This window comes from Phytophthora sojae, assembly GCF_000149755.1.
Source record: "Phytophthora sojae unplaced genomic scaffold PHYSOscaffold_2, whole genome shotgun sequence".
NCBI lineage: Eukaryota > Oomycota > Peronosporomycetes > Peronosporales > Peronosporaceae > Phytophthora > Phytophthora sojae.
This window is the reverse complement of record NW_009258116.1, coordinates 5,860,032-5,876,493: the sequence shown is the minus strand read 5'-3', so window position 1 is coordinate 5,876,493 and position 16,462 is coordinate 5,860,032. Positions and strand designations below refer to the sequence as shown.

At 53.4% G+C, this 16,462-nt stretch overlaps 8 protein-coding genes across 8 annotated transcripts; 5 read left to right on the top strand and 3 right to left on the bottom strand.

Moving 5' to 3' along the window:
- Positions 1-2,117: 2,117 nt before the first annotated feature.
- PHYSODRAFT_284961 (hypothetical protein) lies at positions 2,118-3,563 on the bottom strand. Its single transcript, XM_009521647.1, has one exon. It carries the CDS (start codon positions 3,556-3,558, stop codon positions 2,791-2,793), a length of 768 nt encoding a protein of 255 aa, XP_009519942.1. The 5' UTR covers positions 3,559-3,563; the 3' UTR covers positions 2,118-2,790.
- Positions 3,564-5,155: 1,592 nt separating this feature from the next.
- PHYSODRAFT_478622 (hypothetical protein) lies at positions 5,156-5,761 on the top strand (the record flags this gene model as incomplete). The annotated part of the gene is made up of 1 exon (XM_009521646.1): positions 5,156-5,761. A coding segment is annotated over one exon (606 nt), but the record flags the coding sequence as incomplete, so codon positions are not given.
- A 93-nt stretch (positions 5,762-5,854) lies between these two features.
- On the top strand, positions 5,855-6,199 carry PHYSODRAFT_406965 (hypothetical protein; the record flags this gene model as incomplete). The annotated part of the gene is made up of 1 exon (XM_009521645.1): positions 5,855-6,199. A coding segment is annotated over one exon (345 nt), but the record flags the coding sequence as incomplete, so codon positions are not given.
- Positions 6,200-6,434: 235 nt separating this feature from the next.
- Positions 6,435-7,262, top strand: PHYSODRAFT_486799 (hypothetical protein; the record flags this gene model as incomplete). The annotated part of the gene is made up of 2 exons (XM_009521644.1): positions 6,435-6,710; positions 6,807-7,262. The coding sequence occupies 2 exons, from the start codon at positions 6,435-6,437 to the stop codon at positions 7,260-7,262; spliced, it is 732 nt and encodes a 243-aa protein (XP_009519939.1).
- A 402-nt stretch (positions 7,263-7,664) lies between these two features.
- Positions 7,665-7,907, top strand: PHYSODRAFT_482848 (hypothetical protein; the record flags this gene model as incomplete). Its single annotated transcript, XM_009521643.1, has 1 exon — positions 7,665-7,907. The coding sequence occupies one exon, from the start codon at positions 7,665-7,667 to the stop codon at positions 7,905-7,907; it is 243 nt and encodes an 80-aa protein (XP_009519938.1).
- A 700-nt stretch (positions 7,908-8,607) lies between these two features.
- On the bottom strand, positions 8,608-10,785 carry PHYSODRAFT_484633 (hypothetical protein; the record flags this gene model as incomplete). Its single annotated transcript, XM_009521642.1, has 3 exons — positions 8,608-8,743; positions 8,819-10,569; positions 10,630-10,785. 3 exons carry the CDS (start codon positions 10,783-10,785, stop codon positions 8,608-8,610), a joined length of 2,043 nt encoding a protein of 680 aa, XP_009519937.1.
- Positions 10,786-11,311: 526 nt separating this feature from the next.
- Positions 11,312-11,976, bottom strand: PHYSODRAFT_479998 (hypothetical protein; the record flags this gene model as incomplete). The annotated part of the gene is made up of 2 exons (XM_009521641.1): positions 11,312-11,698; positions 11,809-11,976. 2 exons carry the CDS (start codon positions 11,974-11,976, stop codon positions 11,312-11,314), a joined length of 555 nt encoding a protein of 184 aa, XP_009519936.1.
- Positions 11,977-11,993: 17 nt separating this feature from the next.
- PHYSODRAFT_284958 (hypothetical protein) lies at positions 11,994-12,756 on the top strand. The gene is made up of 2 exons (XM_009521640.1): positions 11,994-12,373; positions 12,453-12,756. Exons 1-2 carry the CDS (start codon positions 12,350-12,352, stop codon positions 12,609-12,611), a joined length of 183 nt encoding a protein of 60 aa, XP_009519935.1. The 5' UTR covers positions 11,994-12,349; the 3' UTR covers positions 12,612-12,756.
- Positions 12,757-16,462: the final 3,706 nt, after the last annotated feature.

Below are 16,462 nucleotides of genomic sequence, written 5' to 3'. Positions count from 1 at the left end.
CGAACACCCACGTCCCCGCCAGACGCGTGCAAGCTTCGCAATTGACGGATATTTTTTTCACCAACCTCCGCAAACCAACGGCACACGTCGATGTTCCCGCAAAGCTGCTCAACATTCTACACATACACATTGCGTTTTCTATCGCGCATGGTCAGCTTAGATAAAACCTTCTCGCACTCTTCTTTGGCTGGATACTGCGTTCTCGCTACGTCAGACCACTCAATCCGGAAGTTTAGCCACTCGTCCAATAGTGCATCGCCTGGGAATTCAGCGTTGCCTCTGCTGATTTATCCCCGGCCGGTTCTGAAACATCTTCACCGCAAACCAAGTCAGCTTCGTTGTCAGAACTGCTGCAGCACTCTGTAGGCGGTGAACTCGTGGCAGAAGCTGCTTTGCTACCTCCTTGGTCGTCCTTTGCGTACAGCCCCTTGTAGAACACACGGTGGTGCTCAATGCGCATCAGACGTTTTGTTTCCTCCAAAATATCGGTAGTCACCGCCTCAGCAGTGTCTGGAACTTGGAGAAAAGTTTTGGCGGACGATTTTGTTCGTGGGTCAAGCAGCAACGTCATTCCTATCGGCACGGACGGCTTGGGGAACCTCTCGGAAATTTGATGCAGGGTTCGTTTAATGCACCGATGCGCCAAGTCCGAGAGATTCGTAAGCTATAGCTCGATTCGAGGGAAGTTTCGCTCGTTAGTCTCAACATCACGGGCTCCGTGCAAGCAATAGGTCATAAACTTGTATGAATTCATCCGAGCCGATGCCACACGAAGCAACACGAACATCGTAGAGGATCTTTATCAAAAGGGACCACAAATCCATCAGCACTTTATCATTTGGGGCCACAAACCTGTCAAAGAGTTGGACTTAGCGCAGTACCGTAAGAAGTACCGTCGATAGCCAATTGCTGTCCAAGCGACCGGGACGTTGCAGCACAAGTGTCAAACTGCAACGCAACTCAAGTAGCGGAACGCGTCGCAACGAAGTCTAAGCTAGGCACGTTTTGCGGTTTCATTACAGAGCTGCTGCAGATACGTACATGTATCAAACCAATTGGCTAGTAGTCCATTACGTACTTACAGGACTTCGTACGACCTCAAAGAAATATCACGACCCATTGGATCGCCATCGAGTTTGCTAGATTCGAGACCTTAGTCAGCATATGGGGTACGTTGAGCATGCATAGTGTAAATTAATTATTAAAAATAAGCTATGGCAAACCAGCAATGCATCCGAAAAAACTTGTGCAGCCTCCGAAGAATGGCTTGAATTACCGGTGTGGAACGTTCGCCACAAGACAACACCCAGTTGGTTGCATACTCATGCCTTCGCGGTCAGCAAAAAAATAAACTAGCGCTGCTTGTGTGCCGTCCTAATTGTTTTTCAAGATTAACAGGCGCTGCCAAGTTGTAGACGCGGTAGTTAATCTAAGTTAGAATTTGTCGCGATTTAGAACGTTATGTACCCCCGCAGCTCAACCCAACATGTCGATGGTGTGCTCGTCCAGGCACTCGTCTACGGTAAAAGTTCCGCGGTAGATAACACTTACGAGCGTTGTGTAATTAATCTAAATACACCCTGTATACGCAAGTGTAGATCGAGTTGCCAGTGACAAGCATTGCCAAAGGGTGTGTTGTGCTGGTACTCAGAGCAAGGCGCCATCGATTCAGGAAATAAAATTAAGACCGGTCTGGCGTTCGAGTCATCTATGATTGCATTAACTACTACGCGATAAGTTGCAGATAACATTGCCGTAGTCTAAGCTTGCCAAAAGCCTTTGCCCACTGGCTTGATCAACTGTTTCAACCTTTAGCCGTGCATGCAGTTTGCAAATATAGACGGTAAGTAATTCCAGTTGATTTGTTGCTGTTCTTGCATTCATTCGGAGCAGTCGTCATGCAGTATAGGAACGGTTTCACAGATACAAACTGTTGGCCAAATAAGCAGACCCGGTTGACAGATATCTACAGGTTCCGGCGTAAATAATTTTGTGCAAGGTATTTCACTATCGGCCACAAACCTGTCAAAGACTTGGACTTAGCGCAGTACCGTAAGAAGTACCGTCGATAGCCGATTGCTGTCCAGGCGACCGGTACAGCGTTGCAGTGATCTTCCGCTTATGAGCTTTATGAAGCTCCTTCATGTAACAAAACATTCCTCGGATCCATTTCTACTTGCAGTATTATAATAAGTTTAGTTTATAGCTAAAACGCGCAATAAGTGACGCAAAGGCATCGAAGAGAGGAAGATATTGAGCAGAATAAATGTCGTAGCGGAATTTGACACTTGCATCAACTCTGTAGTGGGAGAGCTTTAAAAGGTCCTGGATTTGTGGCCCCTTTTGATAAAGATCCCATCGTAGACGAAAGCATGGTTGCCGACTGGGATTCGACGAGAGCTAGTTCCGATACGCGGTGCATAATTGCCTCCATCTGCACTGCTAGAACCCATTCAGCTTCCGTAATACGGTTGAAGACGCGTTTCTCCTTCTTGGACAAGTTCGAATTCTGAAAGAATGCGTGGAAAGCTGGGTAGTTGATGATCGAGCGCTGAAATAGCTTGATCGTGGACGCCACTCGGACGTCGATATCGATTAGCGCAGCCAACTGGGGTAGTTTGAGAATGAGCTGGACTTCTTTAAGTCGGGCAACACGCTCAGGCGACTTACTCGACGCGAAAAAATTGTTGAGAGCACGCAGCTTTCTGATGAGAGCACCACCCTCGGGAAATGCGCCGCCTTCCGTCACTACAACGCGCTTCTTCACGAACACGTCTGTCTTCGGATCCTTCACGTATTCATTGCGCACATTCTCAGCCCAATTCCATAACCAATACAAAGGTTAAGAACGTGCATCGCGCAATCTGTTTGCAAAGTCGTATCAAATTGTTTAGAGATCTTTCGGGCTCCAGGTGCGGTATCAGAGATCGTGAATCGAATCATCTTCTTGATATCCACACCGTAACGAGCCTTCAGCTGCTCATCCATCACCGCAGCCACTCCTTCGGAATCATGACCATCATTTTTCACTTCTGCAAGCAGGGCGAGCCGCACAGGACGCCAGTGACGATTGATATAGGAACCGGAAACGCCAACTATACTGTTTTTCGAGCTGTTCGTCCACAAGTCGTGCTCGACCGTCATGAACGGAGTCTCGTCCAGCTCTTGAAACTCCTCGGCGAATGCATCGGATGTATCCTTGGTGAAGGTGTCGTAGTGCTTGTCAAGTATGTCGTTGTACGTCTTGCTGGATGGAATGATGACATTGATATCACCTGTAACACCAACAAGAAAGTCGTGAAAGGCCTCTGTTGTCACGAGGTTGTGGGCCAATCCTAATCGTACACAAGAGTTAGAACAAACAACAGTAAAACATTGGACATAACTATAAACTGAACACGCACCATCTCGAATCAGCCACCGCGCGATATGGCGTGTGATTTGTCCTTGGCTGACCGGCGCCTTCCACCAAGTCTTTTGGCGTTTGGTCGGCTTCTCGTCTTGTTCACTCCCTTTGGCAGCTGGAGGGCGCTTTGCTTCCGCGGATGGGGCCACCATGAAGCGCTCCGCACGATGCTGACGACGCTGCAGTTCCAGGATGGCCAACTCATGATCTTTGTGGGCGTACACAAAATGCGTCTTGGCATTTGAGGCGTGGCTGGCACGACACAGCGATCGCTGCCAGGTTTTGGTCTCCAAGCCAGAATACAAATGTGCGTAAACTCCTTGTTCTTGTACGTGACTGGGTTTCCAAGCCGGTGAACTAAACTCTGTTGAATTCGCAGGTGGGCCGTGACTGATGTGGTCCGGGATGCTGTTTACCGTAGCTGGTTTCTCCTCGAGCTCGGGTTCCCTCAGGTCGATCACCGTGGCATTGCTGGAACACGATATTCCAGAGGTGCTGCTGGGTGTGGGTCCCTGAGAGTCGCTATCATCCGCGCTGATGAGCCTTGCGAACACACTTACGACTGCAGAATCTGTATATTGACTTGCTTAGTACAACAAAAGCGACAAAATCAACCCCAAGCAGCAGCTTTACCTTTGAGATAGATCACCTTTATCACACTGCTCGTTGCTGCATAAGTGATGCACCTGCTGGCCACATACACAGCACGGAGAAGTCCGATATGGCGCTCCAGTGACAATCGCTCTTTGCGCACTTCATGGCACGTGAACCTTAGTCTGGAAGTCGAAGAATGAGGGATTCTGAGTGAAGCCGAGTGGGGGGGGGAGGCCGGAGAGCCACTCACTCGTGCGGCATTCGAAGATCTTCAGTCAGTTGAAAAATGGGTACATTAGTAGTGATAATAGCACTACTATCGATGTTTCTTTTGGCTACTAAATAAACAGTACTACTAATTGCTCCAACCCCAGAGCTATAGTAATAGTAATAGTAATAGTAGTACTAATATGCCTACTAACGCTACTATTCTGGAGACTACTACCAAACCCTGACTACATGTCGTAGTTGGTTGAGATCTGACAGGGAAGCAGTGTTTACTGTATAATTCAAGCCATTCAAGCCGCTTGAATTGCTATACACAAAAATCGTCGTAGTTATCGCTCCGAGCCGCTCGCTCTCAGCCAACAAACTATAATCCTCGCCCTTCCATGCCACGAGGATGCACCAAATGATCGAAATAGTATAGACCTGGCGAAGTACTGCGACCTAGTAAGTATTTGACAACTGGTTTCTCGGCTATTTTCTGTCTGTGGACATACCTGTCACCACGGCGTCATCCTCCTGCTTGAGGTACACCGCGTTAGTGCTTTGAGCACCGTCGTAGGTCCGCAGCAATGCACCTCATACTTGAGGCGGATTGGCAGTCTCAATGTTGGTTTCGAAGCGACCGATCACGTCGCCATACAGTGAGAGGACAATCTTTGTGTGCGCCTTGCGCTCACGGGTCACAAAGCAGTTCTTTCAGTTAACATCACGCTACGCGCGCTCTAAGTTGTCGCACACACCAAATCACAGAGGCTTTCTCGTTTTGATCTTAGCAGTTCTTGTTTTGAACTGGGAAATTCTCATTCTCCGTCGAAATCTTCCGGCTTTAAATCCTATACAAAACCCAGTATTAGTGGTAGAGGGTAAGCAAAGCCATTCTTTTGTTCTTTTGCAGGACAGCTTGCCCACTACATAAGTCGATTAGCGATGGATCCCCCACAACCCAGCGGACTCGATGAACTGAGGCGCCAAGCAGAGCAAATTCGAGATAATACAGTCGCCCCGAGCTCACGGGCTGCCTACGTCAACTCCTACAGTCGCTTCATCTCGTGGCTTCTTCTGAGCCATCAAAACCTCATTCCGGACGCATTTGCAGGCCGTATCGGCGACGTGACGGGACTCTCCGAGAAGCAATTGCGGCGGCGTATTAAACCCCTGCTCACCAGAAGAAACGACGACCCTCCCGTACTATTTGATAATTTGGACGCAGAAGCTTTTGAAACGTGGCTTCTCACGCTTCGAAAGCAAGATGGTTCATCGCTCAGCTACTCGGCTCTGAACACCCATCGCGCTGGGTTGTTTAATCTCTACAGAGACTACGGCCGTTTAATGGGGCCTCTCATGGAAAACGAGTTGCGCCAGTTCTTCAAAGGGTTGAAACGACAGTTGGCTACAACGCAAGCGCGGGGCGAAGGGAACGTGAAAGTGGGGAAGGATCCTCTGTCATTTGAATTGTATGAATTTCTCTGCGACCATTTGCTTGCGCTACCAGGAGTTGGCGCCATTTTTTCCCGGACGTACCTGATTTTATCGTGGAATTTAATGTGTCGCTCCGCGAACGCATTTGGTGTAAGGCACTCACACATTGAGTGGCGTGGAGACTCGCTAAGAGTATATTTTGCTCATATGAAAAACGATCAGAGTGGTGACCGTCCGCGAGACCCGCGGCATGTATATGCCAACCCATTACAACCGAGTATCTGCCCTGTATTGGCGCTTGCAATTTACTGGGCGACAACTTCTTTTGACACGGATAACCGCCTGTTCCCTGGGTCGGACCAGTATGATCGATTTCGGAAATGTCTGCAACGTTTGCTAGTGGATGAGAAGGTTGCTGCAGAGCTTAAACGACGAGGGGTCAATTCTAACGATTTGGGGACTCATTCGATGCGCAAAGGTGCTGCAACGTACTGTGCGTCAGGGTCGACAGCTTGTCCGTCATCAACCGCGGTTCATTTGCGTGCTGGGTGGTCTCTTGGCGGTGTTCAGAATACCTACTTACGCTATGAGGCTGCTGGAGATATGTATGTCGGCAGAACGGTTGCTGGTCTTCCATCGGGTAGTCACGAGCTCGCAATTCTACCGCCACATTTTGTGGAGCAAGATGAATGGGTAAAACTTGGTGTTACAATGGTATTTCAAGGGATACCCGAACATTTACTGTTTGTTGGAGAGTTTTGCCTCGCGTCATCAGTCGTACATCAGAATGCACCTCCCTCCTCGCCACCCTCTTTTCGAGACGGCATTATTTCAGGATCCAGAGCTTCTCGGGAATTTGAGCTCATGTGTACAGTGTGGATACGCCGGGCCTAAAACACAGCTCAAAGCAACGGGCCTTCCGCCTCATGTATCCATTTTAGGCCAAATGAGAGCACTGCAAGACAATACGCTGTCAACTATCGAAAAGATTGAGGAATCCCGCCGCGAAATTGTGAAGGATATTATTCATGAGCTGGAAGAGCGTGCTATCGGCGCTGGAACTGTCACGTTCGATGGGCTTCATGACGCTCTACGGAAGTGCCTTGAAGAAGCCGGTGTTCACGATCTAGTTAGCCAGCACAACGTGTCAGAAGTACAGCAAGACATCGAGCAGGATCCAGATGACAAGCGAACAGCGCTGCCTACCTTCTTTTGGGCTGGGAGATTTCGTCGGGTCCCCCCTGACTTCGTTTTTCCTGAGTGCTCTGCCGCGCATCTTTGGGTGCTATGGCGCTGCGGGAATGTTGAGAAGCGTCTACCCCCTCTTCGGCTTCTGGAAGGCGCGGACATGCCAAATAGAAACAGCCAGAAGCGCCTCAGTGATGCCCGGTATCTGATGAATAAGATCGAGACGTATGCAGCAGATAGAAACTTACTTCGAGCTGGCCAGACAGTGTCGGAGGCCATCAGCGTGTACTCAGCGTGCGCTCCAAGTATCGAAGTCTCTCGCAGCACTACCCGCGCGAGAAAGCGCCGTCGAGGTCAACTAAGCTGGGTCACGGTAGTCCGCCTTCATCGTGTTGCCGACAAGCATAGACGGCAAGAGTCGCAATGAATGTAATTGGCTGAATCTCATCGGTACTCGGAATTTGATTGGACAAATAAAGCAATTTTCTGTGTCCTTATACAGCAAATTACGATTTGGTACCACCACTTGCAGGACGTACTAAAGCAGCATGTTGGCAGCACCAACCGAGATGATGACGTTTCTGGTGACCACAAGACGAGCTCAGTTAAGAATTGTATTGTGAAATGTCTAATAGTCTGTTCGCTACGGCAAAGCTCCAGCGGATTTCGGCACTATCGGCTGACCTACCGGGTTATATCCCTTCAAAAAATGAATTATTCCATAAAACGTTTCCTTGAAAATAACGCACCCGATAAACATTTTTTACAAAATAACGGCCCCGAAACACAATTTCCCCATTTTTGCTTTGTTAGTCGCCGTGTCACCAATATGGGGGTCTTCACGCCGTCGCCGACCATCAACTACAACTTCGTCGCGGGCGTGTACGCCTTCTTCACTGCGCTGTGCATTCTGCTATCGGTGCTGCACTTCTACACGCCGCAGCTGGAGGGCTTCTACATTGTGCTGGTGCCGTTCGTGCCCTGTTTCCTCTGGAGCCTCGTGGTGCGCCACCGCTGGCTGCAGCAACCCCAAACGGACGAGAACGCGGATGAGTCCAAGAAAGACAAGTAGCTAAAGTGCTCTCGAGCTGTGACAAGACAAAAGGGGGACTGGAGACACTTAACCGCTTCGTGCGGATAGTTATATAGACGAATTGTGGTCTGTTTGCCAATCCTCATGTACTATGAAGGCGAATCCTCACGCTGCAGCAGCCTTGCATGCAGATAGCAAACCTTCCCAGCGCTCTACGTACGTCGCACCGACGGGGGTATTTGTCTGCGTCTCAATCTCCACATGCACTCGCCCCACTAAGCCCTTCAGCACCCTCTCGAATCGTTCCGCCCGCGCGCGTCGTGAGTTCATGGCGTTTTGCTCTGCTGCTTTAGCATTCATCGGGCTGCTGATCTTGCGAGGTATGTCGGTTGTTGGATCTTGTGATGGCAGCTCAGGTTGGAGGATGGCATGAAAGAGACTGCTGAGCTCGGACCCATGCTCCAGCAGTAGAGCAACTGGCGCTGAGGTGAGAACTTGCTCAAACGCAAGCTGTGCAGCGCTGTGGGGTGACCATTGAACAGCCAACATATCCTGGAGAGCTGGGAGCACGCGCTGCAACAGGGAGGCGCTGTGTTTGGCATAAAGCTGATACATGGTCGTAAGCTGCTCAAGGGATACAAGACGTAGCAGCGCACTCGCGGCCCTAGTGAATCGGGAGCGTGTTAGTAGTTTAGCTGACAGACAAGGTTTTAGCTCCCACGAGTTAAAACAGGTGAACTCACATTGCAGCGGCAGCAGAACAATTCGAGCTGGTCACCACCACGACACCGACGTCGAAAAGCCTCGAGTAGCTCTGCTCCATGGACGTCAAGCGCCCGCGCTCCAAGAAAAACGATGTGACCGCATCGCTTCCACTCCCTGACATACAACAGAAAATACCACAAGTCAGATTAGAATCGGTCGGCGAGCTGTACGCTAGTCGCAGAGACTTACGCTCGAGTAGCTTCGTTATCTGCACAAGTACTTGACCCAATGCTAGCTTCACGGTTTTGCTCTCTAGGTCGAGAATGGAAGGGAGCGCAATCGTATCCAGGATCTCGGGCACGTGCGGAAGAACCATTTTGTCTGGTGACCCTTCCAGCAGGTAGTGCAGAACTTCTAACGCAATAGAAGTCTGCGAAGCAGCGGAGACACTGCCTCCTATTGTTGCGGCTATAGGCACGACAACGTCGGAGTCACCTCGAATACGTGAGAGCAGGAGGGGCAGATACGTTCTTGGAGCCGCAAATCGCCCGGTCAGGTCAGCGCACTGCCGTAGCTCCGGTAGTAAATCGTGATCACCGCCCCACGTCCGCAAGAGTGTGTTCACTAACAGGTGAACGTCTACAGTGATGGTCTCCTCGCAGTAAACCAGTACACACTTCAGAAGTCGCACTGCATGAGCACGCGTAGCATCTTGCCAGTTCGCAAGTTCACGCAAGATTGGGTTCAAGAACCTTCGCGCTCGCCCGCGGACGAATAGCCTCGTACCCAGCGATGGTCGACCAGCAACAAACGGCGCAGGTAATTTGGCGCGGTAGTTGTACGTAGGATTTTTCCCGTCGACTCCATACTGCTTGATCTCAATCACTTCTTCTCCATGCTCTCGCTCGTATCTCTCGCCAAGAACCTCAAGAGTTTTCAAAGCATCTTGGGAGATCGCGGTGTCTTCGTCACTGACGGCGCTTAGCAAATACGGCAACAACCGAGATTCGTGATCGTAGCGATCTGGAAGATTGACCATCCAGTCACTGATCATTGCGAAGAAGGCGCGGCGCACCATCGGGTTTCTGTCTTGATCCAGTCTGGCAAAGTAGTTTAGCCGCACTTCGGTAGTGTAGAACGACGCCACAGGGATGACATTTTCGTCACGGTGGCCAATTAGATCGACAATGGCTTCGGTACCGCTGCCCTTGCACTTCTCGACGTTCGGACAGGTCACCAACGCGCGAATGCTCTCCACTACAGCGATTCGTACTCGCGCAAGACGATGAAGTAGCAGCGGCATGAGGGTGCGCACGGCTGCTACGCTGAAGTGCTTCGTGACCGAGACCATGTGGTTGCTGATTGACGCCAAGATCCTGCAGCTAGCGATGTTGATTTCGTGGAAGTCGTCGTGGACGCCGCTGATGAGTACCAGCAAAATGTCAAAAATGTACGCGTGTAGGATGGAAGAAGCTCGACGCTCGAAGGCGTTCTGCAGGACAGCGTCCACTAGACCAAGCAGCAGAAGACGGATTTCCTCGGATGGCTCGTCGGGTTTAATCCGAGCGACTTGGTTCTCCGCCACGTAGACTCTTCCTCGCTTGAAGGCGTCATGCAGGAACTGGTCGCGCGAGAATACCTGGTTCTCCTCGTCGTAACCGTACTGGCTGTTAATGCGGTTGGTTATAGCTGGCATCAAGTACGGCAGATAGCGGAGCAGATCCTCTTCCTCCGCGATGCAATTGGTCGTGATTCGGATGCAGATCTCGCGCACCTTCTCCACCGGGTCGTTGAAGCGCTTGAACAGCGGCTTGGCCATCTCCGCGAACACTTCGGGCGCTGTGGCTGTGTCTGCCGCCTCCGGGGTCAGCTGCTGCTCTTTGGTGTCGTCCTCCAGGAAGTGCGCTTCTAGCGCAAGCGCTGCCTTCTTGCGCACACTGCGCTGCTCCGAGGCCAGACGGTTGAGCACCTTCGGCAGACTGAAGGCCTCTTCGTGCTTGACTGTCTTGCAGTCCGAGCGACAAGAAGCGCCCGGATCCGATTGCGTCGCCGACACGCGCGCGGCTCGTCGGTTGCCGGAGCTCTTGGCGAATTTCCTGGAGGTGGCGCCCGTCGCCATGGATTTCTTTAGCAGCCGAGAGACTTCGACGTTGTGGAACTCGTTCTCCAGCGCCAGCTCCTGCCACAGCGCGTCGACATCGCGTGACCCCATGGCTGGCGTAGCTCAGCGGCGTATCTGAAAGTGACCGAGTCGAGCGTGAACGGTCGCATTGTTTAAGTACGAATCGATGTTGAAGTGTCCGTGGACGGCAACGCAGCGGCTGAGAACGTGGACGGCTACACAACGATGCCAGCGGTGCAAACACCTCGTCCAATTCGAGCCATGTATGTCAGGATCATTAAGACTACAAGCGCAGTTGTGAAGAGCGGGGTTGGTGCTCGGTGAGATTATTATTTGGCACCGCCAAATTGGCAGCTACAGTGTGGGGCTGCAATGAAAAGGCAGCGTGTCCGGCCTGATGTCGAGTCTTGCGGGAGCGCAAGGCCAAATAGAAACCTCTGCCACGTTGACATGGATTCTTGACCTGGTAGCGGTGCCACTCGTTCGGTTGCAACTCGCGAGTTGGTGTGCTTCCCCAAACTGAACTTTTACGTGAGACGGGTGCGTGTAGCCATCCAAAGAGGATGGTGCTTGGGATCCGGCCAGGTATCCGCTGGGCAGCGCAGATTTTCCCGCATCACTCGGCGCTCGTGTGGCCTAGAAGCTGCGCGCAGACGACGAGGTCAGTGTCAGGCACGAGATGATCGGAAGCCCACGCACGCACCTCAATCGAGAGGGTACTGCCGGTCACATACTTGACCAGTGCGTCGCTGACGTCCACCACGTGCCGAAACTCCAGGCCGAGCGGGCCCGAGTCGCCGTTCGCGTCGACCTGAAACCTCGGCGTCTGGGTGCTCGTCTCGCGGAAGAAGGTGTAGCGCAGCGAAAGATGCGAGAATCGCTGCGGCGCGAGCTGGCTGAGCCGGCGAAGCTCCACGCGGTACTGCAGCGGGCGATCCATGTACTCATACACCTGCTCCTCGGTGCTATCTACATCGGTGTGCTCGTAGGGCACGAACTCGTCCTCTAACTGCAGCAGAAACGACTTTGTGAGATGGGGTCTGGTACAATACGCAGGGTAACAGGGCCACTTCAACTTGCCCGCTTACTGCTGGCGCGCTGCACCACTGCCACGTACGGCGTAATGCGGAGCTGCAGGTGGCCTATAACTGTGCCGATCCTCGACACGACCGGCGTCGCCTCGTCCACGGTGAAGAAGTAGTTGAGCACGCCGAGGTACACGACACACTCACCGAGCGGTGACGGTTTGGTGTCCATTGACGAGACGGCCGTTGGCGCCATTTTACAACATGCACTCCAGCGGCGGCGAAACTGTGGTCGGTCGCCAATCACTTCAAGTCTATGGAGACATGCCTCCTTGGAGGCTGGCTGCGAGGTGGTGGATGTAGAACTGCAGGGCGGCTCGGCCCAGACTGCAAAGTTGTTACGATCCGATTACATGTATTAATCCGCGCTGCACGCGGAGCTTCTGGTTCTGAGGCGAGGGTGCCATACGACGGATATAGATAACGCGGGGCCAGCGAAAGATGGTAGTCATCTCGCCCCCAATGCTGCTGATCTCATCCGAGGCAGCGCTGCGATCTTATGCGCCGGGCAGCGCGCGAGTGGTGTGGCGGCATTTTCCAACTGCACCCGATTCCAGCCAGCAACAGCCATGCAAGACGACGCGATCCCTGAAAGGTACCAGCCGCTCTCTAGCGCAGCAAGCAGTGGCAACTAAACTAATAAGTCTCTTTTGGCCGTCTCCGCTTGCTCACAGGCCGTGCACCCCGCGCAAGCGGCTCCAGCTCGCGCAGGAGGAGGACCGCAAGACCAACCAGAAGTTCACGCGCGAGGCGAGCATCCGCGACTTCTCGACGAGCTTTGTGGGCACCGTGCTGCAGGCCGCCGTCGGGGCGAACCGCGCAAGGAGCTGAGCCCGCGCTGCCTGCCCTCTCCAAGACCCCAAGACAAGACCCTGACAAGAGCGATAGAGGCCACCATAGACCGACGCGACACTCCGCCTCTCGCACTGACGCACGAGAGCGACCGCTTCCCACGAACCGCGTGGCGAGCATGTAGAACGGCGGCGGCATCTGACGATATGAACCATACAAATAATAAAGGTGGTGGACCACATGCGGCCCGCCTCTGTTGATTGTCGTGCAGTTGTCGCAGTGACTCGTTTAACCTCCTCCAGCCTACACTTTCCACGCGCCCTTGAAGCTCGCTCTCGGGCCAGGGGCTTCTTCTCAGCGCCATCGATCCCACGACCGCGGGAACCGCTCCTTTGCTGGTCAATGACCGGCGGCGATCACCGGGGGCACCTATCTCCATTTACGTAGATTGCCCCGAAAAGAATGTGCCGGAATTCTTGCGTGAATCCAAGCCGACGCAGTTGCGAGGATCAGCTCTGCGACGCCGTGCAGGCTGACACGGGATTGTTTACACACCCGCCCGCCGTCGAGATGGATACTCTTCGAGCCACGCGCCATGCAGAAAAAAATGAAAAGCTACACTGCCGCTGAGCTATCGGCGGAGCAGACCGACGCCGGGGCATCACGAACATCCACGAGAAGCCGCGCTTCCTCGAAGTCCTGGCCGCCAGCTAGCACGACCGGATGGCGGGCCATCCACGGCGTCGGCCCACACACTCGCCATTGCAGGCCTATTCCGCTCGCCGCCATCCGGATGAGCCCCAAGCCCTGGTCGTGTGAATATTTTTCGAGTGAATCAATTAAACCCCGCCAAACCGATACGTTTTACGTACTGGAACCCAAAGAATTAGGTCCGCTAGAAAGAGCCAGTAGTGGTCAGAAATGACTGGACTTCAGTATGGTCGATGCGCCAGTCACGCCGCCAAAGTACGAGGCTGGGCCGATTTACGCCAATTCGTCGGCAGCGGTGGTAGAAACCGAGTCGAGCCCACAAGACAGCAGGAAACCAACCGCCGGGGCGCGCGCACTCTCGATTCCGCACTGCGCTCACTCACACACGCTCGCTCCTGGCAGCAGCGTACTGTTCTCGCACATCGGACGGTCGATCGGTCTCTGAAGCTTCTTCGCCCCCCCCCGACTCGGCGCCATGGAGAAGGGCGTGGGCGTTTGGCTCCGCGACGCGGACACGGACGAGTGGCACCGCGCCACGGTCGTCAAGCTCGGCGAGCCGCGCGACGGCGGCGCCAACGAGCGCGAGGTGACGCTGCGCCTCACGGAGGGGCCGCACGCCAAGACGGAGAAGACGCTGCAGGTCGACGTGAAGGCGCTCGAGGAGGAGCTCGTGGACGGCGTGCTGCTCGCCAACAGCAGCGACATGGTGCGTAGGACTGACTGTCAAGCAGGAGTGATGGTCGTACGGCGGATAGAACTGGCCACTAACGAACTAATTGCCTGTGTGTGTGTGTTGAATCGTGACAGGACGTCGTAGAGGACCTCATCCAGCTGCCGCACCTGCACGAGCCCGGCATCTGCCACACGCTCAACGAGCGCTTCAAGATCAACGAGATTTACACGCTGACGGGCGAAATCCTGCTGGCCATCAACCCCTTCCAGAGCCTCGGCATCTACACGGACAAAATCACGCGCAAGTACATCCGCAATGGCGACAAGCGCGCGCTGGGCCAAGAGGTGCCTGACATGCCCCCGCACGTCTTCAGCATCGCCGACAAGGCCTACCGCTCGCTCATGAACCCCATCGGACACAGCGCGAACGGAGGCGCCGCCAACCAGTCCATCCTGGTCAGTGGCGAGAGTGGCGCCGGTAAGACCGAAAGCACCAAGTTCGTGATGAATTACCTGGCCACCATCTCGCAGCACAAGAACGCCACGGCCGACAGCAACGTCATGAAGCAGGTGCTGTCGTCCAACCCGATCCTCGAGTCGTTCGGTAACGCTCGAACAATCCGCAACGACAACAGTAGTCGTTTCGGCAAGTTCATCAAGATGGAGTTCTCGCCGCAGGGAAGCCTCATTGGTGCCTCGATCCAGACGTATCTGCTCGAGAAGGTTCGTCTTGCCTACCAGGCCGAGTCTGAACGCAACTACCACATCTTCTACGAGATCATTGCTGGTGCCACTGCCGAGGAGAAGAAGCGCTGGAACCTGAAGGCGCCCACCAAGTTCCACTACCTGAACCAGAGTACGTGCATTAAGCGAAAAGATGGCGTGAACGACGCGGAGCAGTTTGGCGTCCTGAAGAACGCTATGCAGACTATGGGCTTCAGCGATGATGACATGGAGAGCATTTTTGTCACGATCTCGTCTCTGCTGCACATTGGTAACCTCGAGTTTGATGAAACCCACCAGGCCTCGGGTACGGAAGGATCTGAGATCTCGAACTCGTGTGCGGACTCGATGAAGATGGTGCTTGATTTCCTGGAGGTGGACAAGGAAGGCCTGGAGCAGGCTATCTGCAACCGCAACATTCAAACCAAGGACGAGCACTACTCGATTGGACTGCTGCCTGATGCTGCCGAGAACGCACGTGACGCTCTCGCTCGTTTTATTTACGGAAAGCTGTTCGACTGGCTGGTCAGCCGCATTAACGAGATTGTGGAGAATGAGGATCGCGACGTGCCCTTCATTGGTCTGCTGGATATCTTTGGTTTTGAAGACCTGGAGCACAACTCGTTCGAGCAGCTTTGCATCAACTACGCCAACGAGACATTGCAGCAGCACTTCAACCTCACGGTCTTGCGTATGGAGCAGGAGACGTACGAAAAAGAAGAGATTCAGTGGAGTTTCATCAACTTCCCTGACAACGGCCCGTGCATTGACCTGATCCAGGGCAAGCCGTACGGTATTCTTCCGGCTCTTGACGAGGAGTGCATTGTTCCGCAGGGTAACGACCAGAACTTCGCACGAAAGCTCTACCGTCAGCATAATTCGAACGTGCACTTTAGCGCGAGCAAAACTGAGATGGCCAACCACCTTTTCGTCGTGCACCACTACGCTGGTCAAGTTACGTACGACACGTTTGGGTTCTGTGAAAAGAACAAGGATATTCTGTACCCGGAGATTACTGCTATCATCAAGCGGTCGTCGAAGCCGTTTGTGCGTGGCCTGCTCGAGGTTTCCCCAGAGAAGAAGACGCCTTCAAGGAAGGGAAAGGGACGTGCATCAAGCGTGGCTACGCGCGTGAGTCTGGGTTTGCAGTTCCGAACTCAGCTGAAGACGTTGCTTGAAACGATTAACGTCACGGACTGCCACTACGTGCGCTGCCTGAAGCCTAACGACAAGGCCAAGGCCAACTTGCTGGTGTCAAAGCGTGTGTGTGACCAGTTGAAGGCTGGCGGTGTTCTGGAAGCTGTGCGCGTCAACCGGGCAGGTTACCCCGTCCGTATTAACCACCAGCAGTTCATCAAGCGCTACCGTCCCTTGGCGAACGGAGAGTACCTGCAACGGATTCCTGCAGAGGCAGCTGAGGAAAACTTCGACAGCACTGAGCGCAAGGAAGCGGCCAGTCTGCTGGTACAGTTCTTGCTTAAGGCGCATGCCGAGCGGTATCCGGAGCTGGCTGGTGTATCGTCAGACAGCCAGGAGACCGCCGTGGCAGGCATCCAAGTGGGTCTCACGCGCGTGTTCTTCCGTAGGTCGGCGATTCAGTTCGTTGAGGCTCAGCTGGCGAAGCGCTACGGTGAATTTGTGGTGCTCATCCAGGCTGCTGTCCGCGGCTTGATTGCGCGTCGTCAGTACGCTCGCATGCAAGAATCGGCAGTAGTGCTTCAGAAAGTGATTCGTGGATTCAACACTCGTTGCAGATTCTACGTCCTGCGTGAGCGCCACCGTAA

What these genes read in the sequence shown, in the direction of transcription:
- PHYSODRAFT_284961 (XM_009521647.1), bottom strand. Translation starts at nt 3,558, where the DNA reads ATGGTGGCCCCATCCGCGGAAGCAAAGCGCCCTCCAGCTGCCAAAGGG.
- PHYSODRAFT_284958 (XM_009521640.1), top strand. Translation starts at nt 12,350, where the DNA reads ATGCAAGACGACGCGATCCCTGAA. An exon ending in AAGACGACGCGATCCCTGAA is followed by an intron (nt 12,374 to 12,452) that starts AGGTACCAGCCG and finishes CCGCTTGCTCAC; the next exon opens with AGGCCGTGCACCCCGCGCAA.